Consider the following 26729-nt stretch of genomic DNA (forward strand, 5'->3'; position numbering starts at 1 on the left):
TATACCATTCAACTTGCATTTTATATGTTTATAGGTAGTTGAAATTTAAAATAATGTACATTAGAGATAGGTATTTAAATGTGCAAATTGAAATATAGATTATTGTTATCAACATGAGGTGATCCTGCGATCCTCTTCTTCATAAATATAACTAAAAAAATTGTAAAATAACGCTTTATATAAATTATATGTGCAAATACTCATAATTATCTTTACTTTTCTTACAATAAATTCAAATGATAATACTATAAACTTAGTTATAACTTATAAATATCAGCTTTGTATACGCATCAAATAACATATTACTATAATCCAAATTCCACACAAAAACATTGACCATAAAGTATCATCATTAAAATGATCCTACAACTATTTGCATTCAGAGGATTTCATAGTCACGTGTATTTTCTGTATCTTAGAAACTCACAGCAGCAAATGTACGTTCAACAGATCCAATTTTAAATGTTTAGCTTCAATATTAGAATTAACAAACCTATAATCAAACTTGAAGGCAAGAACATTATCTGTGTTTTTGCGTAAATAAAATTCGATATTTCACATATTCAAAATTGACTTAAAGATTTAAGTATTGTAAAAAAAAAATCAACAGAAAAAGCACAAAAAAAAAGACGTTTTGTTAGCTTTAAGTTGTATAAACAGACAATTCACTCTAACATTAAAACTAATAATATAAAATTGGTTCTGCACTATATAAGTATATTGATGTGATGTCCTCGTAGTTTTTTAAATACCATTAAAATGGTTTCTATCAATTGCAGTTTTTCCCAATACTATATATTTATTATTTTTATACAATAAATATAAAAGTCATTAATTTCTAAAATTAATAATATTCTTTTTATTTAATTTAAAAATGTCAAATGTAGTCTAATAATTATATAGTAGGGTACCTCCTAATAATTATTTATGTATACAGTAGATTTGACATAATTTCTAACATCATCAATAAAAAATTCACGTAATGTCGGTTTCAAAACCGAAATCAATAGTGAAAACAATACTACTTTTGTATTCATATGACAATATAACAACACATGACTATATATAACTTTGATTAATTTATTATAAAAGCCGGAATAAAGGTATTACATAATACACATTAACACATTTAAAAATCTTGCAAGCAAACTGAAACAAATTAGAATGATCAACATAAAATGATATACCTTAGTAAACGATACATATGCTATAATAATAATTTCTGTAGACATAAGATGCATATTTTACGATTGGATTTTTTATGCATTTCAGGAAGTACTCTGGTATTTTAATTATTGAATACTAAAAACATTACAATCACAGAACTTTAAGCATAGATGTTTATGTACTACTTTTAACGTAATCTGAATGTATCAAACCAAATAACCAATCAAATAAAAAGATGTAACAATATAGTCAATAAAAATAAAGAAAGAAATATAAAACCTTTAAAACAAAATAAAGCTCATAAATATTAAGTCAGACATTTCAAAGTTCAAAATATTACATTCTTTGGCAAATTGAATTTATAATTTTATATTATCAATTTAAAATCGTATAGTCTATAGACACACTATATCATAATTTTATTAAAGGATTATATTACTTTGTACAAGATTATCAATAGATACGTATAAATGCATTTGTATCATCTAGATCGTATTTATTTCATCAACTTAATATTTATATCAAATAAATAAAGATCGGATTCCATAATATCAAAATATACAAAAATATATATATAAATGATGATCTAATAAAAACTATTTCAGAAAAAAATTAATAAAATGTCTTGCTTTGACACAAAAAAAAAATTATTTAAAAAATGTTATATTATGTAAATACTGTATTAGGTATTTGATACTAATATACTTACATATTATGTGACATAATTTCATTCTAGAACATTTATATATTACCTAATTGATTCCTTCCATTGATAAATATAAAATATAAAATAAACTCAAAGTTTATCTTACATACATATTCGTTATAAAATGTATTTAATCGGTTCTGAACTAAATTTAAATTACTCACTATTAGTACTTTATGTAATTGACGTAAATGCTTCAAATACTTCAAAGCTTCTTTTATTTTACACGGATAAATAATATTCTGAAAAATTTACGTACGTGACCCTTAATATTAAAGAGAATAATAAAATAATCGTCGAACATATTAGTTACGGTGATCACTACAAATCACCAGAACATGAATTATTATACTTTAAAACTTACTATAATCAGAATATTAATACTCTTACAAAAAATGTTGATTTAAAACCGGAATATTTTTGTCATAACATGGATATTTATGTACTAAAAGTAACAGCGTTTAATTAAATACTTGCAAAAAAAAAAAAAAACCATAAACCAGAAAAAATAATAAAAATCTATCTATTTAAATCCTTTGTGTGACTTATTTTTTTTAAAAAATATAATATTAAAATTCAAGAAAATCAATCGATAAGGAAAAAAATATTTCATAAAATAAAGAATACAGCTAGTGCGTTTCGATTCATCACGAATTAAAATACTAATATATCTAATAGTTAAAATTTAACTAAAAAAAATCCATTCAAAAATTTTTCTCTTTTAATTTATTAAAAATATGTAATAAATTAATAAGTAGTTCAATAGTTCAAAATGTGTATATCTAAAGCTTTTTTTTTTTTTGAACATTTCACATTTCAGTTATTTGTACAATTCAATTTTCAGCTTAATATTTACTGTATAATAACTTTTTATAAGTTATAAAATTAATTAAATTATATAAATGGTAAACGTTTTAAATGTTTAGGATGAATGTACTTTGTTTAAAATTACGTCGTAAACACCAAGTTTGGTCTCCAGAAATGACTGAAAACATCAAATATTCAAAAGCGTAAGTTATTTATATTTTAGTTACTAGTTAATATTTTCAGATGTATAATCAATAGTGTTTAGAACCTAAGAAAATAAATAGAATAATATTTTATATTTTCATATAAAAATGAGTTAGTGCATATTATGATAAACTCGGTGTTACGTTTATTTAAAAAAAAAAATTATATTTAAAATAAGCATCAAAACTAATAAACTAATGTCTAATACTTTATCACTACTATTGTGGGAATACATTTTGTCATGAACGCTCAAGACAAGTTCTCAAATGAAATTTCGAATAAAATTGTGTGATTGAACCAAACCAATTAGTTTGTGATTGGTATTGAGAATTATCATTAATTATCTTCACTTTAAAACGTTTTACACGTGTCTGTTTTTTGTTTAATTTTGTTTTATCATAAAGTACAGTGTAATAATTATGATTCGATATTTATGCATACTTATATATATATACTACCTAACTATATGACTAATGGCTATATGACAATTACTACAAAAGTTTCGTATTAAATCTATGGATTTATAGATTACATTTTATAAGTTTTACAAAAAATAATTAACGTTTTATACATTTTTTTTATACTATTAAATATTTACACTTTTTTAATCCAAGTTTTAAAATCATTTTTCCTTTATTTAATATAATATAATATACTCATATTTATACATAATGTCTACGCTTTAATTGGGAAAAATAAACATAAAGCATAATGTAGAAGTTGCAGATCTGTATAAATTAATGTAAGCACCTAGTTCTTTCTTGATTATCTAAGTTAGTGTTTATTATTTAATACTACTCACAAGCGTGAACAATATATCTAAGATTTGATATAAAATTATAAGTTATAACTTGATTGGTTTTTATTTGTCGTATTACACTATATTTTTTTAGGAAATAAATTTATTTTAGTTTATTAACAATTATTTACATATTTTAATTAATAAATAAAAGTCAGATATTATCCAACTGTTCTATTATAGTTTAATATGTAATTATCATTAATTCCGTATAATTAGAAAATAAAATCTAAATTATAGTTATTTGTGAAAACCTAAATTTATCGATCACTTTAACTATCTTAATAATTTATTAACCTATACATATTTTAACAAATCCAAAAAATTATTATAAGTTTATTGAAAGATATGATATTAATTTATTTTCATACTCAACTTTATCTATAATATAATGTATCTATTGTATATATTATATATGTAATCATTACAATATATATATATATATATATAATACATGCATTTTCCCAAAACATTTCTTAACCATACATGGATAGCTAGATAGATACTATTATTATACATGCCAAGTATATTTTTCCACAACAAAACCCAAAAGCATTACGATTTACCACAAGTGTTCTTCACCATAAACATTTTTATTTGAACTTTCCTTGTATAAATATTTTTATTAATAAAAATAAAGAACCAATTTACTTTACTAGTACTATAATAATAATGTTTATCCTTTTTATTATTGAATAATGATAAAGTGAAAGTGTAATAAAATTGTACATATATATTGAAAACAATTTAAATTTTTTGAAAAAATTTAAATTAGATATAATATAAATAAATATTTGAATATCTTGACAAAAAGTAAATACATTTGACACATCTGAGTCAATAATCCTAGCAAATCATTTAAACTTCATTATGTAAATATTATTAAGTAACTTAAAAATAAAAACTATTGTATTTTATATTTTATTAAAACCGCTGTACAATGTATTATAGATTTAATAAAATAATGTTAAACAAACAATCTAATAATTATATAATAAAACGATCCAATGATAAGGTCTTCATCAATAAAATGTTGAATATTTTACCGTATACATTCTTTAGCCTACAATATTATACTATTATTAATTCTTGCAAGGCAACAGATTGCAACACAATATACATGTATGTGAATTAACAAAACATATTGATTGCTGAGTAAAAAGGAGTAAAAAGTGAGGTAACATTATGAATTCACAATTTTTAATATTAACCAACTAATAGACAAAACCTGGGAACTAAATTCTACGATATAGTATAAATCGAGTGTACTTTACTTTGTCATTAAATGTGATCAGAAATGAACAGTATTTCAAATTATTAAATGCATTTTGATTTTTCAAAATTATTTTATATTTTAAGACAAAACAATTAATAAATAAATAAAATATAATTTTTATAAAACATAATAACTTTAATAAAGATTAATGACACAATTTATTAACAATTCTGTGACGAACCATATTACCACATTATTATCATTTACAATTTTTAATTAATAAAAACACAATATAATAAAACATTTATTTTTAATAAAAAATTGTAATTTATACTTTTGTTAAAATGTTTTTAATATTTAATAATTTTTATTTTAAATTTTTTATTTACTAGTAACTATACATTTAAACGTATTTTGTATCTTGTATTTACTCATTGAGAATAAATTTATTGTGTATTTTAAAAGTATTTTTTTCATCTATGTCTGTAATGAAATCAATGCATACGAAAATGATTTTGAGCGGAGGTAATATAGGCAGCAAATGGAAATCGACGAATCTTAACTATAAGTATGGTTTATTCTTTTATATTTCTTAATCTAATCGATCAAACTAATTTTGACAAAAATCTGAAGTCAGTTCTAATGTACAATAGAATAGTGTAAATATGATTGTGGTATAAATAGTTTAAAATTTTAAAATTTAATTATGTGGAAAAAAGGATAGTAAAATCAATGGTAAATTATATTAAGGTCCCTATAAATTACAAAAAAAAAATAAAGTAGATTTATAGTAAAAATATTTTATATGTAAACATAATTAATAATTAGTTTAAATAATATATAAAAATTAATGTACACGTACTTGTTATCTAGTATTGTTACTTAGCATTATCGCTACTTGCAGAGTAAAAGATACCGGACTTTTTTTGTTTTAATATTTTCTAGTACTAAATTAATTTTTAAAATTTTATTTATTGAAAAAAATCTGTTCTATATATTAAACTTATAGATAGAAAACAACTTACAGGGTTTTAAAAAAAAAAAAATAACAGCATTCTTATAATAAAATAATTTAAACGATTATTTATCAGCATAACAATTCAATAACCACTATTCTGTGCCTGGATATGCGGAGCGTGACGAATACCAGGTTGTCATTTTATTCTGTACTTATTTTTGCTTATTATAAATGTTACATAATATTAAGTATTAAATCTTAGTTTTATATAAATGTTTATACAAAAAAACAATTTATACCTCAATTGATATATGGGTGCTTAATATTATGACTTAGTTATTATGTAAATGTATTTTAAAACTGTGAAATGTATATAATAAGTGTAACAATAACCACTAACGAGTAATGACATCCACTATGTGTGCACCACTATCTAATTTCGTATTATATAATATTATAAATTATTTGTATATTTTAAAATGCTCATAACATGTTTCAAACTTGAAATATTAAAAAACCTACATAGTGCTTCAATTAATATTTTTACATTTATATTTTATAAAAAGTAATTCATTCAAATGCTAAAAAAATAAAATAAAATAAATTCTTTTTATCATAAAATGTAATTTGTTATGCACTTTAATAACAATAATGCTAATAAATATGAGTACGACGTCCCGTTAAACACAATCATGTCTCAATTGAGCATAAATTGAAATCTTGAAGGCGATTACTATTTCATATAAAAATTATTGATTTTTTGACTCAATAATTATTATAACAAATGATGGCTTTTTATATGAAACATAGAACTGATGTTTGATTAGAAAATGAATACGGTAGTAGTTCCATTGTAGTGTATATATACTACTGTAATTAATACAGTGAAAGGATTTTTGTTAGGAAGTCTAATTATGTATTGGTAGTATTAATTGGGAAAACGAATAGAAGAAACAACTAAATAAATTAAAAAAAAAAAAAAAATAATAGAATAAATTCAATGAAAAAGAGAATAATTAGTTACCGATATTGTATAATATGTGTTGTGGTTGTCAACTAATCACAATCGATGTTTTATTTCATTTTAAAAATATGTTCAGTCGTTGTACTAACGTATAAAAAAATCAGCATGAAGCCATTCACAAAACCGGTTGAGTGTACCGTTGTAGGTACATAATATTTTGTATAATCTTGATTATCATACAACCTTCTCGAATATTTCACACATACCCTTTGCTTTATCATAAGAGGGGAGTGACCCATTAACCTTGTTATAACATCCGTTTCCTCTATGCGGTTAGGTTAGGATTAATCAATTATATTGCCATTTTACCTACTATTTTATACATAGAAATAGTAAAAAATAATACTATCTTTAGAATTGTAAATGACACTGTTTAATTAAACGTTTATTTTATAACTATTATGATTTTATATTTGTTTAACACCATGATTAGTAATTATTTAGTGATACTTAAATTATTTATCTATATCATCATAAAATATTACATTTATTTATGATTTAGAAGTTTAGATAAATATACAGTTGTATGTTATACACATAGATAAATAGCAAAACCATAATCCATTAATTTCAAATTAATGTTTTGGTATGAACTGTTAACATTCTAGCTTTTCATGATAGCTGTTTCATTTTTATCATACCCTGCTTATTGCGGAAAAATAATACAACCTAACCAATATTCACCCAATTGTTTTTTATTTTTAGTACTGGTCGAGGTATTCGTATTTAATTAAGCGTAATTAATAATGAGCACAGAACAACTACACTAAGTCACAAACTAAGGTGTGTCGATAACTATTTTTTAGTTAAACGATCTTGGTGGTTTAGTCTTTCTTAATTTTTACATTTTCTTTTTTTTACGAATATATAAGTTTATCTATGTTTCTATTAGTTGTTAAATGTAAGAAACTAAAAATTAATGGGTATAGTACAAAGGCTAACATTATATAGGTACCGTTTATTTGTCTTAATTAGGTATAATATTATTATGATAAATAGCAAAAGTACAAAACACAAAAAGCATTAACTGTCCCTTAACAAGTGGTTCAATCGTAACAAAAAATAGTCATATGAAAATGGTGTATTTATAATAATAAATTAAAATTTATCACATTTAATACAACATTTCTGGATGGAGCTTGATTTACTACAATGTATCTTAAATAATACACCTATTTCAAATCAACTTTAATATTCTTAGGCTATTAATCCAAAATAAAAAATTTAATTTTTTTTATACGAACCTACAAAAAATTACAAAAAAACTGTATGTATTCATTTTGGATTAATAAAAAAAAGCAATAACAATTGTATTTTTATTCAAACCATTTTTACATAAATGTATTTTCTTAAACCTTTCTACAGTTATTGATTGTTTATAATTTAAATATGTAACTAGTAACTAATTATTATATATTATATTTAAATTCGTATAATTTTTAATTCATGTTTGATTTTGTATATACATTTGAAAAGAATAACATTTAAATTAAGTGTACTCTTAATTGAATTCAACATGATGGTAACTATAGTAGGCACAAAAACGTGCTTAACTATTTAAACCACAAATATAATACACCAAATATATTAAACTATTCTTCTGTATATTATTTTAAATATATATATATAATACACAGTTTTTTACAATCAAAACATATTAGGTAGACGTATACATAAAGATTAATAATTAAATAATTAAATTATACTAAAAGTTTATTTTTATTTAATTCTGTAAACAACAATATGCTCTAATAGAATAATACTTTAGGAATTGAGAATTAAATTTATATTATTTAGGTACTTTTTTAGAAAATGTAATACTTTTATTACACTAATATAATAATATTTACTAATACTTTTATATTTATATGTAAAGTAATAATATTATTTGTATAAATTATAAAATTATTTTTTTTAATGTTTTTTCACCAAATAATTCATGGTATAATTATATCTAGTTAATAGTTATTACAATATTTCTGAAAAATTTATATTTTGGATGTTTAAAATTATATTTCAAAATCTATGAAATATATGTTTATGAATACCTACATAAATTAATGATTATGTAAATGGATATTTAATACTACTTGAATAAATACTAGTATGTTACTTAAATTTATATATTTTATAATGTTGGCATGGTTGAACAGATTCGTAAATTATATTTAAATGATAAAAAACTTAAGCATACATATTCTTTCTACTTTAAAATATAATTTATCCATTTCACAGTATATCTACATACGAATAATTTCTATGATAATATTAGAAATTAAGGACAAATACTGAAATACGTTTACTATTGATTTGTAAACAAAATGAATATGTTCCCAATACTCAATACAGATAGAGAGTGTATAAAACATTCTTAGGTGTGTTCACACTGTTCAAGTTGTACTAGTATTAATTTATATGTTATTATAATACTACTCCTTTACATTCAAATAAAATATTATTAATCTTTCTCTATAAAATATAACTTTTGAATCAATACGTAAAAATGTACTTACTAACTAAACACTTATCAGTATAATGAGGAATAATCTAAATTAATAAAAGACAGTATTTTTTTCTTACTATTATTATTGAAAATTATCTTAGTTAGAATTTATTTGCTTTAAAATATTAAAATACATATTATTAGTTATAACGTTCCGATTGTAAAGTCTCAAACAACTAAAATTATATACAAATATTACTAAGTCATATATATGTTCAAAGTATAACAATGAAGTTGACTCATTTATGTTAAAAATTATGTTGAAGTTTATTCAAACTTAGTCAAAGCATAGTTTCTTGTAATCCAAATTTTAGCTTCACTGCTTTAGTATATTATAACACACTGGAAGTTTAAACTCTTCATTATTATAATAATTGTATATAATTAAAAAAAATGTATTAATTAATGGCTTTATAATAATGTATTCTATTTGTAAAGGTGTTAACCGAAATACAAGTATATATAATCTAAAATAGTATAACTTTTCCCATGATGAATGTTTTTATTTTTTAAACGACGTTATTTTAGTGGTATTTAGTATGATTATTTATTAAATATTAATGGAAAGTTTTGCTTATACATTTAGCTTATTTTTTTAAATCTTAAAATATCTAAGTACAAAGTAGCTAAATTCTCTCTAGAAATATTTTAGGAATTAAAATATGCTTGTCTCTCAGATATTATATTTATTAAATTAATTTATACATCCCCTAAAATTTAGTCCAACTATTTATTTTAAACAAATATAAAATGTTAATATGAACTTATCAATAATTATTCTTTAATAATACTATAGTGTATGTAGATATATTTATAATATTACTATACGTTGAACAGATTATAAAAAACAAAATACTGTTTTTAAAATAATGCCTATAATACGTGCAAATACAACTCTTTCAAGTAGTCCACTCAAAATTATTTTCTAACCAATATACAATAAATTATCGTTTTTGTAATTAAAAAAATGCTTTCAATTTTTATCCTAACCTATCATAATAACATTGGTCACTTGCTTTTCAAACATTACATATTTACATTCCAGCATACACGTATAGGTGCATTTATAAAAATCACAATTTTCTGCATTGTGTTTATAAGCACCAAGTAAAATCGATCTTGGGATGGCGAGCCTGTGGGGCCATGGTGGGAGGAGCTCACGGATCGTTGACATTGTTTCGTTGTTGCCTGTTGGTTTTAATGGTAGTACGGATGAATGCAAAGAAAAAGGGGAATAATAAGTAAAAAGGATGGAAAAACGACAACGACGAAAAAAGTATGTTCATAATAATATTAATAATAATAAAAGATCATCATATAGAGTATAAACTAGCATATACACACAAAGTGCATCTTCTTGTTATTTATTTAGAATGATCCTAAATTTATCATGAACCAAATAGTCATGGCAAAAAGTATACAAAATTTTTGTTTATTGTAAAAACTAACAAACACTTTTTTCATTCATAAATCATAATCATATATCAAAAATATTTTGAAATATTATTAAAACAATATTACTAAAATTTATTAAAATAAATATAATACTAAGAATTTAAGTATCTAACTTATAACTTTATATAAATAAATAAATATATATTTTAAATTATTTCAATTGCTAATAAAATGTTATTGAAGTTTCAAAACTATAACTTTTGGAACACTAAAATCTTTGAAAATTAGCTAAAATTTAACCTAAATATTAACTGGGCTAAATTATCTTCATTTTATTACCTGCAATTGCATAAAAAAAGATAAAATCGTACTAAGAAATAGTTTAAAAATTATAATAATGAAGACAAAATACATCAGTGCATTATACGTATGTTAATAAAAATGTATAGTATTTAAACGAATTATATGTTTTCAAAATAGTACGTTTTTTTACTTATGTAAAACTTCGTGACATGAATGTTTATTTGAAATATCGATGATAGGTCATGATTAGATTATCATGCTATGTGAATTATCTTTAAGTCTTTACCAATAAAACAAATGTGTTGACCTTCTCTTACATAAAAATAAACAAATCTTATAGTATTATAATGATTATAATTTATTATCGTCAATTACAGATTCACAGAATTGCTTATATAATTGAAAATCTTATAAATAGTTGACCCTCTTTCTTAATGTACAAGATACATAAGGTAGTGGCGCAATTTCGGTAAAATAACTGTAGTTGATGAACCTCTATAGACTATAATACTAGGTACTATAAACCCGTTGAAAAAATACTTTCACTAGTGTGTGTCTTTAAAATTATTATAATAATACATGTGCCAATTTAAAACTAGAAGTGCTAATCATCCTCGAGTACCCCTTTTAACTGTACATAATTTAGGTAAATTACATCAACTTCAAAACTGTATATTATTAATGTTTTTTTTTTTTTATCGATTTAAACTATTAGTTAAACATTTTTCGAAGTACTTGGTCAAATTAACACTCTTACGACTTATTATAGACTATAAACTATTAATTTAACACAAATTGAGATTCAACTGTAATAATTTTTTGAATAATAAGTAAAGTTATTAATGTTATTATCAATAAAATCTCGTTATTTGTAGAACAGTATATACAAATTCAAAATTTATTTAACCTTTAGTAAATCAAGCTCTACTTGAATTTTTTTTTTTCAAATCCATAATAATAACATTCAAATTCAAAATGTAAAAAGAAGTTTTTATATTTATAAATTTCCTATTAATATAATAATATATTATATATTTATTTCTCTATATGATACCAGTTATTTTTTCTTTTTGACTTTTATAGAAATACATTTTTTCAAATAATACATAGGTACCTAACCTAATAACTTATAAAATACAGATATTAGGTATTTTATTTTTATATCGATGCGATATTAAAAATATCGTCAGAATTAATAGTGTATATCGAAACATACCTATACCAATAAATTATACTCAAACTATAAACTACAAAGCCATATTAAGTATGTATTCTAAATAATTAACTACGATTATCCAAGTGTAAATAAACGTTTTTAGCTGTAAATATGAAAAGAAAGAAATATTGTTTTTTTCAAATATCGTCAAATCAAAATACCTTATATACATAATAGTATTATTAGTAATTATTCATACTAACTACTTCTCATTCGCCGTCGTTACTGACCATCGTAGCAACGCTGCTACCAACGCCTAACACTTGAAACGATTTCGTAAAATACCGTTTTACTGTTCAAACTCAACGTTTATTCCTACTTACCACTACAATATTTGCACCTTTCTATCTATTATTATTTATTAATACATATATAGTATTGTTACAATAAAACAGACTTATTATCTACGAGTCTGTTGCGGTTGAGTTGTATAAAATTAGAACAAATCTGTTTCATATACGAATATAATCATACGTCACAAATATTTTATCAAATACATAGATAGAATGTGTGTCACGTATAAATTAGCTATACACGTATTTACTATGTAGCTTTTTTTTATAAATAAAAATATATATATACATAAGTAAGGCTCGAAATTTGACGCACTAAAAAAACGCATTAAAATCTCAAAATACAATATTTAAATTTAAATGTATGTATAAAATAAAAAAAAAATAGGCAGTAGTCACTCAATAATTCAAAAAACTCCATTCATCGAACTAAACGCTTGATTCCCAGATGAAACCTCTATATAATTAGAAGAAAATACATTTATTTCGGTTCTCTGAATTCGAAATTTCTATCTGTGGTGGATATAAAATTGTATATTCGTTGGCAACTGCATTGCCCACCATAATATTCCTCATCTTGAAAATATTAAAATTCATAATATTTCTTTTTAATACTATTCCTCAAGAATATTTTTCTACAAATAACTGTCCTGTCCCATTCAGTCCTATGCTTTATTTTCTCAATTAATACGGTTTTAGATTAATAAGAATCCACGTGTATAATATACTCAAAAATGTCGTCCCGATTTATACAATCCTGAGCAATATTTTCCTAATTTATACCATTCCTGAAAAATACGGTTCCGTGTTTTAATTTACTGTTTTATATTTTCCTTAGATGAAACTGTTTAGAAAAATATCATTCCAAGAATATATTAATTCTTGCAAATACAATTCCTCTACTATATCATTTCTTTGATATATCGTTCCATGAAAATACCAATCCCAGATTTATTTTTCCTTTTGCATATTTTCCTGATTCATATAGCCCTCCTTATTATATTATTGTTATTGAGTACCACCTTACCATAGTAATGTGAATAGATTTATAGCATGAATTTCATTCCATTAAGTACAATTCGAAATAAACATAAAACTCATAAGTCCCCGCGAATAATGTTTTAAAATTATGACGAAATTAATTCTTCGTTTAAATATTTAACTTAGTCCAAAATTAATTCAAATGTCTATAAAAAAAATTATGTTTAATTATTTTTTAGATTTATTAGTTCCAGCACGAAAAACTTATATAGAATATCGTATTCAATTGTTAAACCTTATTATGTATAAAAAATGAAAAATTAAAATGTTCTTAATACAAATGATTCCTAATTTGTAAATGTTCATGACTTGAGCGGATTTTGTAAAAAATTTAACTTCAAGAAGTTTTTTATATATATTGAAAATCTTACAACGGATATTGTATTCAATTTTTAAAATTAGATATGAATATTAAAAATTGTATACATTTTTCACCTCAAAATAATTTGCTAATTTTCATGATTTTCGTTATTTTGACAAAATGCATCAACATTTTAACTTCAAACGCTCTTAAATTTTTTTTGTTGATTTACTTTACACTTAACTTTTTTTTTAATTTCCAACATATTATGAAAACATTTGTACTGAATTTTTAAACTTTTATACGATAAAAAGACCTAACTACCCACCTAAAATTTGAAAATCAAACCATTTTTACTGCCCTAAAAGGTCATACTGATAACACACCAAAAACACACTTCATTATAAAATCAATACATTCATCGCTTCGCTTAGAATTTAAAATAACCTAAAAATTTCAAAATATAAAAATTGATACATTTACTTGTATTCCACTAGGAATGAAAAAGTTTGTACCAAAACGAGTATAGTGTAATTAATATAAAGTGTATTTAAATCTAATTACAAATCAACAAATGGCATAAAATAAAAGTTCAATTACCCATTAGTTAATTAATATTCAAAAATTAACCATACAAATATTATAACCATTTGTTTTTAAGAATACATTTTTTTTTTTAATGATAAATATGATATATATTTACATATTATTTTAAATGAAAACATACATTCTCCTAATTTGTCGTAATATCCTCAAAATATTTTATATTTATATAAAAATTAATATTAATATATATATATATATATATATTAATATATATTAATTTAATTAATATTGAATAATAAATAATTGTGATAGTCAAATATCAAAATAAAATAGTATTTAAAATAATCACGAACCGTATTCAATATTAAAAGAACTTAAATCAAATCGAATTTTAGTCAATTTAGTTTAAAAAATTAATTAACCAAGAGCATACCTACTTAAAAAAAAACGTGTTCAAAATGTTTAAACAAAACAACCACGATGTTATGACTATATCATTAAAATGTATAACACTAAGACTTAAATTACACTTTTAAATTGTTTAAACTTTTTATTTCTATATAATTACTTATTTCGATAAAATTAAAGAAATCTTCAATCACAAATATTACCATATGAATTCAAATATATATTCATCTTAAAATATTTTACTAATAAATAACACGTATTCAAAATGTGATAACTAATAAAATTAAACTACGTAGAAACAAAAATTAATATAAAATTGTAAGATATTAATTATTAATCATCGAGCTTTTGTAACTCAAAATAAATACACTTATATGTCATACTTGTTAGTGAAGTTCAATATGCCATAATAAAACAATACGTCTATACCTAATTAAATTAAATTTTAATTATTACATACAAATTCAATTTATTTTATAAAAACAACTACAGATATACAGAATATAGTTATTTGACCCATACAAATACACATTAAAACATAAAAATCAATAAATGTATTCAAAATTTTAAATATTAAACCATTATAAAAGAAATATTTCTTAGTGTTAACAATATTTAGAGATCACGAAGAAAACTTAAATAGATTTTAAGAAACATAACAAAACAATATAACTGATTATATTAGAAAGCTGTTAGGTAGTAGGTATACTTCACAGTTTAAATGTTGTCTAGGTCGCTATTTTCAATAAATTAATATATGTAAACATAGATTTTAATTATAGAATAAATAGAGGGAAATAAGTTAGCTAAGTCTTATATTTAAAGCAACTATTCTTGTGGTTATAATTAAAAGTTCTGTGAACATTTTTTTTTCTATAATTATTGTGATATATTAATTATAATTATTAAACTTAAAAATATGTCAGTGTAGTAACTGATTTTGTTATTTCTATCGGGCCCAAACATAACATATAGAAAATTTGCATTAATTAACACCAATATTGTGTTATTAGCTTTAATATTAGAGTGATCAATGAGTGGTCATTCATTAAACTTAAAATTGAAAACTTTGATTTCATATTGGAATTTTTTATACGAATTTGTAAAAAAAAAAAATTAAATGTCGAAAAAAACCAACGTATACATTTATTTGTATACAAATTCAAACAATTTTCTAAACTTTTCTTAAGTTTTATAACAGGTCAATTCACTATAATATTAAAGATAAAAACACAAGACTGACGCTCTGCTGAACTCTAACTTGCCAAATTCTGCTAGTGTCAAAGAAAAAGAAAATAAACAGTGCGCTGACATGCTTAACCCAAGGTATGGTTTTAAAAATAAAGCTTATAAATATTTATACCTAATTTTCCTAGAAAAAAATAGCAGGGTTTTGATATTTAGCTAGGTCAAACATGTTTATGGTAACTGATCTTTTTAAAAAATGTTTTCATGTTTTATTATTTAAATCATCATAATTTACAATATACAATTATAATTACAATTTTATGATTATTTATCTTTTTAAGCAAAGCTTGGGTTAGAACTGAAGAATAAAACATTGCAATAATTAAAAAAATATGTTCAAAGTAAATCAGTTTTAAAATTATATAACTGATATACTAATATGTGGTATTATCAAATAAAAATTTACAAAATAAAAGAGAGAGAAAATTAAAAATATATAACTAATACAATCTAAACTCTAAAGTGTTATACAACAAGATTTATGTTATGCCTATAAACTTAAGAAATAAAATATTAGTATATTAGTATATTATTAGATTTATAAATTTACCAATACATCTCTGATGCTATATAATATTATGTTATACTAAGTTAAAAACTTAAAAATGATCGTTATTTTTTTTATTGATTTTAAATTAACATCGGCAGCAGCAGCCATTTTTTTTTATATTAATTACAATAAATGTTATTTAAATTAAATCACATGAACTGTATTATATTAATTTCTATTTTATGTTTTATTTCTGTTCCGATGATGATAGATCAAGATAAAAATCTATACTCGTTCCATGTAGCATTTTTAGTTTCTATTATCTTATTCTCATATTTACACATTTTCTCTTTACCTATAATAGTATGTACCAATTTACTTTATTATGTATATTGTATATTATATACTATATTTATGACCCTAGTATAAACACGCCATATCTATATTATTATTACGTGTAGGAAGTTTTGATGCTGACCTCAAATGAGGACGACCATCTCGAAAAAGGATCAATGCACTTACTGATCGTGCTAGGGCTATCGTGTAGACCAAGTTCATCCAAGGTCACGCTAAGGCGGTAACTATTCTACTAGAAGATTGTTATGATTTTCTGTTGAGTCACTAATGGACCCACATGCAGTATGCACGCACGCGCACACACATCTACACACCGTGTTCACATTTCATATAACACATAATACATATACAATTTAGTATTCAGTACCTACTATGAAATATGAATAAAAATAAAATAAGTTATAATATTCTGATATTACTATTTAGTTATCGTTCTTTATTTCTCATAATTTCTTTTATAATGCAAAAAAAATAATAATAACATTTGTTCAAATATAATTAAAATATAAGTACTATATAGAAATTAAATTAATAAAAATACTTAGTCAAGTAAAATAATTTTATTAGGAGGTACCTATTATAATTTAACTTTAAATTGAAAAACATTTGAAATGATGTTTATATATTATGTAGGTACCTACATAATAATATATTCCATAATTGCACATAAATAATTAACTATGCATAAAAAATAAATATAGAATTAGATACCTACCTAATCTATATTTTTACTCAGTTATGTTTGTATTTTGTATGCTTAAGTAAGTATATACACAAATATAAATGTAATGCATAAACATTTACCCTTGTATTTTCAGTATCAAAATTTTAAATAGTTATTAATTACTTTCAAAATTAATTGTATTTCAGTAGGAATGATATCATACTACATTATATATTTATATTTCTAATTATTAGCAATGTATCAAATTATTTTTTGAAATAGTTTTAGTTAAACTTTATTTATCAACTATCATACATGATAATACTACTCCATATTCATTCTTAACATGTTCAATGTTCGATTCATGTTTATCATACATATGTGTATAGTCAGGTACTCATGTGTAGCTTATGTACGCATTCATTCGTACAATTACGCAGCGGATACCATACACGTTTGTTGATCATATATTTTTATCCATTGACTATAATATATAGAATATTTATACTTTATAGTCTGCCTTGCCTATATTATAATTAATCTTTACTATCTACGGGTTACAGGCCTAATTTTAATTTTAATATTGATCAATTATTATACTAGAATCATATAATAAGAGAAATAAGATATTATAACTTAAAAAGCTATGAATTATGGACATTTTAAAATAATATAATAATATAATATATAATGAGTTTTTATGTCTTATGCCACATATTAAGTACTTAAAAAAAATTAAAAATATATAATATAAATTTAAATGAAATTCGTATAATTTACAAATTATTCAACTATACACTAATACTATAACATAACATTTACTACAAAAAAATCAGAGAAAATCAACTTATATTATATTCATATATTCTTATATAATTTATTAAATCCTCCAAAAAATATAGTGTTTTCACTAGCAACTAGGTGCTTACCTATCTAATATTCATTACACAGGACTTGAATTTTTTTTATTATACGTTTAATATAAGAAAAAATAATTATTATTAAAATTACATGAGAGATCAATTCTCAATTTCGCATCGACAATGAAGAGTATGATAATATGTTTTTATAATTTTCGATGAATTATCAAGTTGATAAAAAACGAAGTGACTAAACCATCTACTATACCTACTATGAATATAATACGCGATTTTGCATCCTACATGGCAGAGTTAACCCGTATACTGACCATGGAATATTCTATATTAGGTTTACTCTATAATATTGATACCGTAATTGAAACAATCCATGGATCGTGGACTACACTGATCAAAGAAAAAATAAAAATATAACACTTATATAGGTAAAATCCAAAAACATAAATCTAAGGTTAATCCATTTTTTCATAAAAATTCCACATGTTACTGTAAGTGGGTGCCTCTATTGGTATAATAACTAAAGCATATACAATTAAATTCTAATAGTTGTTATAATTAACACACGCTGGGTCGCCAAAGTAGACACGTATCATTTTTTAACATACGACGCTATTATCATATTGACTTGTGATTTTCTGGAAATATACGTATATGTCCATATACATAAAGATATAATATATTATAGTTCTCAACTTTCACGGTGTTAAACTTTTAACCGTTAAAAAAGTTTTTTGAGATCATACTATTAAGTAGCGATCTACCATTATACTTCAACAACAGTAGAGTGGTAGTTTAGTTATCCGATGATCATTTAGAGACTGACTATCGACTACCACAGAAGATGAAAATATCGTTGCCTACAGCTAGATAGGAACATTTGAAACGTGCTGGAAATCAATAACAGAAACAAATTCAAATTTGCTAGGAAACTATTCGGAAAATCTAGGTAGAACCGTGAATTATCTACTCATACAGATTCGGAACTTATAAACTCGTTCTCACTTTATATAATTAAAATTCATTCATTGTCATTCAATGGCTTACTATTTTAATAAAAGCTATATATATTTATATAAATAAATGTATAAATAAACACAACAAATTACAATTAGATAAAGACAAGCTAGGCTGAACACAGAAATAAAATTCAGAGGAATTTTTAAAAGATAATTTCTAATCGTTGTATTTATTTATTTTTTATAAATTAATACCAGATAGTTAATTTTCTTTAGTTTTTCATACATAACTAATATATATTTATTTTTTTTAGTGGGGATTTATGGATCAGTAATTAGTAATTTTAAATGTAAAATTTTTAATTTATCAAAAAAAAAATAAACTATTATCAATTAAAATAATAATTTTCAAAAATCAAATTATACAAAATTCAACTTAATTATAGTAATTGGTAAGTAGTAAGTACAAATAGGTACATTATACTTAATACGTGCTTTTATTTAATTTTTATATTTTACAACAATTGTACAGAATACTTTTATATTTTAAACAATTGGAACGATGACTCAAATGTTGCAGTTTCAGTCATATTGGTTTAAATTTGTGTAGTGGGAATTCTAGTTTAAAATTTAAATAGATCATTTTGTGAGATATTTAAGAGATTATTTACCCTTTATAAACTAAAAACGATTAATCATATTATTTTTAGAATAATTTTGACAAGTTGGAACTGATATAAAATTTAGTTTTTTAAATCCATTAAAAAATTTGTATTTTAAATAGAAGTTCTATTTTAACAAAAAAGCTTATAAATGAATTTAAATGAATCTAAATTCTCATAAAAACTCAATAATATAATATATATATATAGGTAATATAAATAATCATGATGGTCAATCAAAAATATATTAGTTAAATGTAACAAAAAAAGACAAATCATTTCAATTTATTAAAAATAAATTAAGTCAGTAATATAATAAAAATAATAAATAAATAAATAATACAAGGTTAAATAAATTTATACTTCTATGTATAATAACCGCTGTACTTAGCGCCGATAATTTAGTATACGTGTCCCATTTTTGTTGACCGTAATGATAAAAAACGAAAACTTGCTCGTTGTGAATTATCATTTATCAACCAAGCATCAGAAACAAAATCCATCTATATAATATGTTTATTGTAATATATTTTGCAACATGATATCAAAGCCCAGAACCCCCTTATTAATACATCACAAAGAACTCTTGAAAACGAAATACAAATTGAAGAAAGTACCTGGTTAATATATGTATACTTGTATGGTGGGACACAATTCATATATACCTTTTTCGCCGGATATATTTATATTATGTAATATATTATGTACATCACAATCCAATATTTAAAAATAAACAATATCATATATTTTATACAACCACTTAATTTTATTTATAAATCATCTGTCAGTTATACATACATAAAAAAGTTATACTTTTGTATATTTATTAATATTTATTTGTGTACATCAATAAATGCATTTAACATTACATATCTCAAAAATTAATAACAGGTGTCTACCCAGGATTCATTGTTATTTTCACAGTTATTAGTCGCTAATAACATTAGTTTAGATACTTACTAAAAAAATGCCGGTATGGATAATTTATTCATAAAAATATATTATTAATAATTAGATATGAATAATAATAATAATGGTATCTAATTTATATTAATAAACTGTAATTTGATATACACGAGCAAGCATCAAAATTATAATATAATAAAAGCAATTATTTACATCAATCTGAAAGGAGAAATATAACTTTATGGATATCAATACCTAGCTCTATAGTTAGTGAATATCTATTATCTATCATTAAACATGGAAATAAATTCGATACTATCATAATTCATAATGTTCTATGTGAATCGGCGTATTATGGATTAATTAAAGTTTGTTAATACTTTAAATCGTGTAGCCTTTCTTTTTTAAAAATTTAAATTTTACTTTTTTTTTTATTTCAATTTTCACCTGGAACTTGAGAAAGTCGCACAAACCATTTAAATCATTATATTCTTCATATAGAATATTATCGTCAATCGCTGTATACCTATCTATATTATTATTTTCTCTTTATTTTTTATGTATAAACTACACAATGAGAGTATGAACTGAGATTGCTGAGAAATATTGTACATATATATTCAACTGCTTAAAGAAAAAAAACCACCCATTGGAATTGTAATATATTAAATAAATATATTTTTATTTTTAATCATTACAATATTATTATGTCTACATAATTCATTTATTAGTACCTACTTGTAAATAAAAAATACTTATAACCTTTTAAAACCACTGTTAATTTAATATTATTTATCAAATTGTATCTTATTTATTATAAATATATTAATACCCATAGTATTAAGTATTTAAGTATTTAGTCTTAGAATTTAATAAATCTATTAAATATTTCTGCGTTTTCTGTAACACACCCTTCACCGTAATACTAGACGTTTTAATGGAATGTCCGACATACCAAGAAACTCGAGAACTCAACCCAAATTCAATAAAAGCAATCGTCAATGACGAACAAGAATCAATGGTTATTAAGTAATAATATAAAATATATTCACCTCATATAAATGCATTCAACTAAAATTAATAATAAAATATAATATTATGAAATCTACCAACTAACTATTTATAATATAATTATAGTTTGCATAAAGACTACTTTTTTATACTAAAAATTCCATTTTTTTGTTTTATCCTTAGTCCAAGGTCGTAACTAAAAATTAATCTTGGGAGGGGTTTTAAGATAAAAAATTGAGTTCTAATTTTATTATAATATTGTATAAGTTATTTTACTACCATATAATATAACACGACAATATTTCCGGGGGAGGAGTGAACAGGGGGCCCCTCGCTAAGTACGGCCTAATAATTCGGCTCATAATTCATAAAGAGAATAGAGATAATAAAGACCTATCAAATATACAATATATTCAACAGTTATTTCTAAAGCGTAGGTATTCATTTTTTTTTTATGTAGTAATATTCATTTAGTTAAGCAGCAACAAAGTTACAACACATTTAGTTATTGTTTGGTTAACTTTCAGTTTACTATCTACCTACAAAATATTATATACAGTCATATAGATATGAGCTATAAATAAACATTAAAAGGTTAAAAATATTTTGTTTTAGGTATATTTTAAATATAAAAACTAATAGTACTAATAATAAAACTAGTATATACTAGCTATTACGAAATTATGAACACTGAACTTTTGACAGCTAATAATGATTCCATGCATATACCAATCATCCAGTTTATCATGCCTTATCATATTATATTATTGTATTTTATATATGATGCGTTCTTCCGAATCACTCCTTATCCACCATCATAAAAAAAAATAGTTTTCATAATTTTTGATGAAATGAAAATAAGTAAAGCTGATCCGTTTGAATGCTATGCCTGATTATTCAATAAATTAAATCCATTTGTATTTTGATTTATCTCATCATGTACAGTTTAATGATTAACAAATAAAATTATTTTTTTAAATCTAATAATTTTAACTGATTAATAATTTGAAAATTAGTTATTTTAATAATAATAAAAAAAAACAAGCAAAACGGTACTTAAACCATCTAAAAATAATGATAAGTTAAATTTAAAAAAAAAAATAACAATATATTCAGCTAGAGTTCAGGCAATGGCGAACTTATAAGTGCCCGGATAAAAGTGTCTAAATATGGAAGTTTATACTATTATAATCATGAAACTATCAACATCAAAGTGTTATTGACCCTAATACGTATGCCACACTTAAGCTCTAGAAAAGGCTTATGTTATACAATGAAAATCCTTTTAGTAAATTATTAAATCAATGATATAAGAAATTTATAGAAAATAAATAATTTTGTACTTCACCGTTACTACGATTTTTTGAAAAATATATTAAGACAACTTATAGAAGGTAATGCAACATAACTTAAAACTCTACTTAATTGTGTAATTAATACATTTTTACCAATAATCTATGTATATTGTATAATTTATATATAGCATAACTAAAAAACAATAGTCAACATATAAAAAAGTACTAAATACTTAATAGCATATTATTTTCTAAGAATATACACAAAAATAGGTATATAATTTACACTTTGACATAATCATTATTTATAAAGGTATTGTTTTTTTTTATTTTTAGGTATATACAAAATAAATAAAAATAAGTATTTTATATATTTTTATATTTTAATAAGAATTGTCATAATTTAATAGTTTAAACCATGATGTATATGTTGTCGATTATACGTGGACGTTTAACCACTACAGGACCTATCATTTGTGAAAAGTCAAAACTATAAATCAAATTCCATCAAAACAATCAAAACACAACGTTTAAAATAATAATAATATATTGTTTACGTCAACAGTAGCACCTTACACCAAAATTGTAAATCGGTGGCGGCAGTGGTGGCGGGTTACTTTGATTAACGACGAACACAGTAGTTACACATTATAATATTATTACAATAAAATATCATGAAATAACATGGCGTCAATATAATCGTGTTATATAAAATCAGCATTTTGTCACATGTACGTCTGTCATTGGACTCCAAGGTCATCGCTTGTTACTATGGTTAATGATTTACACACGTACACGTAACTATTATAATATTATATACACATACTGTGTCGTCTGCATTGAAAGTAAAAATTGGTCGTGACCAATAGTTATTGTGCATGAATTGAATAATCATTTATTTTATTATGATATTTATTTATTTTTTAATTTACCAGTCAGAAATAAACATAAAAAAACATAGTTCTGGAACGTTTTATAATATGTAAATAAAGTACACGTGGATTATATTTTTTACTGGTCTTGCGAGTTAACATTTAAATACTTAATGTATCTATATCATTAATTTCTTATACAGTTTTAATACATAATTTATAATTTAAAACCGTTATTAAATTATAAGATTCGTAGAGTATTGTTTAAAAATTTAGAATAACTATCAATGCATTAAATAGGTACACAAGAAATATTTTATGATTTATGACCATAGTAAAAAAATAATTACTTTCAGTGAGTTAAAATATAAATTTAATTCGTATTTTCCAAATATATTATATTTTTTAAGAAACTTAAACATTAAAACATAGTGATTATAGATTTATATAAATGTATGTTATAGTAAATTATTTTTCAATAATTTTAAAATTTGATCTATAAAGTATAATTGGTGATGAAGGAATCTTTAAGTCTTGAAATGAATGATACTAATAATCCAGGATTCATTATTTTCAAAAGAATTGGGAAAAACTAACAAAAAATTACGAAAAAGGAATATTTAAGCAAACGCTGGTTTTTTTTTTAATTGAATAGTAATATCTATAAAAACTTGTTCTGCAAATATTTTTCTCAGTATTTTCTAAATTTTATGTGATATTAGATCTATTAAAATATCTTAAAGTATTTTAAACTGTCTACTCTTTAATATTTGTACATTCTAAGCTGAGCGATAAATATGAAATGATTTTACAATGATATGTACTTTTATACTTTAATTTTAGCACAAGACTTCAAAATGTAATACACGATTTTTCATAAGTAATTCATAGTTCTCGCAGTAACTAAAAAAACTAAAAAATAATAAAATTCTGGAAAGATAATACATTTCTTTTATATAAGACATTTGAAATTTAAGAAAAATTGGATATTTGAACGAAAAATAACGGTTTTAGTTATTTTGTGTCGTAATTAAATAAATATTATTTATGGGAAATCTAAACATTTATTTATTATTATATTAATAATTAATTATAAACTATATAATTAATAAGTAATTATTGTTTATATACATTATGCCGTTTATAAAATATTTAGATTATTTTAAACTATTGCCTATTTATTTCATGAACCAAATCACAACGTTCTACGGTAAGTTGATATTGACTCACGTGTTATTGACAATATATACTATTAATAATATAGTTAATGTGATTTTTTTCGTTAAAATATATTCAGTCTAGTATTTTACCAATAGTAAAATAAATTACTAATAGCAATATTAATAGATATACAATAAAATATTCCTAATAACATAAGCTCAATTAAGCTGACATACCGCTGAGCTGTCTCCGCTCAGAATCGTTTTTCGTATATGTATATGATTTCATTGAATTCAAATTTATCATATACATGTACAGGAGCCTACTTAATAACGAATTACACTCGACACCCGCTATACAGCAGGTTAAATTCCTTAAATTTTACTAACGCAAATAATTGGTCTACATCAGAATTCACAACACTATAAGTTTGTTCATCAAAACGTGATTATGAATAAATTATAACATAGTATTAATAGAAATCATACAGTACACTACTCATTATGAATTTCAAACTTTTATGTTATCAACATTTGCTTAATTTCAAAAAACAAATTCTAAACAAGGTATGAAACATAAACAAAGCGATGATCACTTTAGGGCTTTTACGCCCGTTTGACCAAAACTGATTTAATAAACTAAAGAACAAACAAAACAATATCATACTATCAAAAATTGATATAGCTGTGTAAACTATACTAGAATTAAGTTACTTATATTGAAATTCGTCATAATGACGTTCGTTATCGCTTGAAACATTTTGGTTTATAAATGTTTACTTTACTTTGAGAACTATAAATTATAATCAAACTAGTTTGTAACATTATGATTATTTGACATTTTAATGATAACGTTTATCATACAATCTATAGAATGAATATGATGAAAAATAATTTATAAAATATATTATATTCATGTATATTTCTAAATTTAAGGACTTAAAAACTGTCCGATAGTATCATTTAATTTTAATAAAGTTATTAAAAATATCCTTCTGTACAGCCCTTCTTAGTGCTTACCTACCTGTTATTTCTGCTAGTTATTATTATATTATCAAAATTAATTATTATATATATAAATTTAAATAAATTTTAATTATACTTTATTTTTTTAAAGATACTTTAGATAGTACCAAAGATAAGTGATAACTGGAAATCTATAATAATTATTATTAAAAGGTGCGTTCATAACATAAATTTAAATTTATTTAACATTTTATTATTATCTGGATATTAAATATATAGGTACCTACAACAAAATTGTTAGCACACCTTTACTCTTAAGCATTAACGAATTGTAATTTGTTACAACTTACAAGTTTAATATACTTAGTTTATTTCTA

General features: G+C 22.6%; 1 protein-coding gene across 2 annotated transcripts in view; it reads left to right on the plus strand.

Annotated features, from left to right (window-relative positions):
- The window catches only part of LOC113553121 (cordon-bleu protein-like 1), an 84934-nt gene that overhangs the window by 2072 nt on the left and 56133 nt on the right, over positions 1-26729 (plus strand). For both annotated transcript variants that reach the window (XM_026956283.1, XM_026956285.1), the window contains exon 2: positions 2800-2883. In XM_026956283.1, the coding sequence (XP_026812084.1) occupies positions 2801-2883 (83 nt within the window). In that variant the 5' untranslated portion in view covers position 2800. The remainder of the gene's footprint in view (positions 1-2799; positions 2884-26729) is intronic.

Source organism: Rhopalosiphum maidis, chromosome 2 (genome assembly GCF_003676215.2).
Source record: "Rhopalosiphum maidis isolate BTI-1 chromosome 2, ASM367621v3, whole genome shotgun sequence".
NCBI lineage: Eukaryota > Metazoa > Arthropoda > Insecta > Hemiptera > Aphididae > Rhopalosiphum > Rhopalosiphum maidis.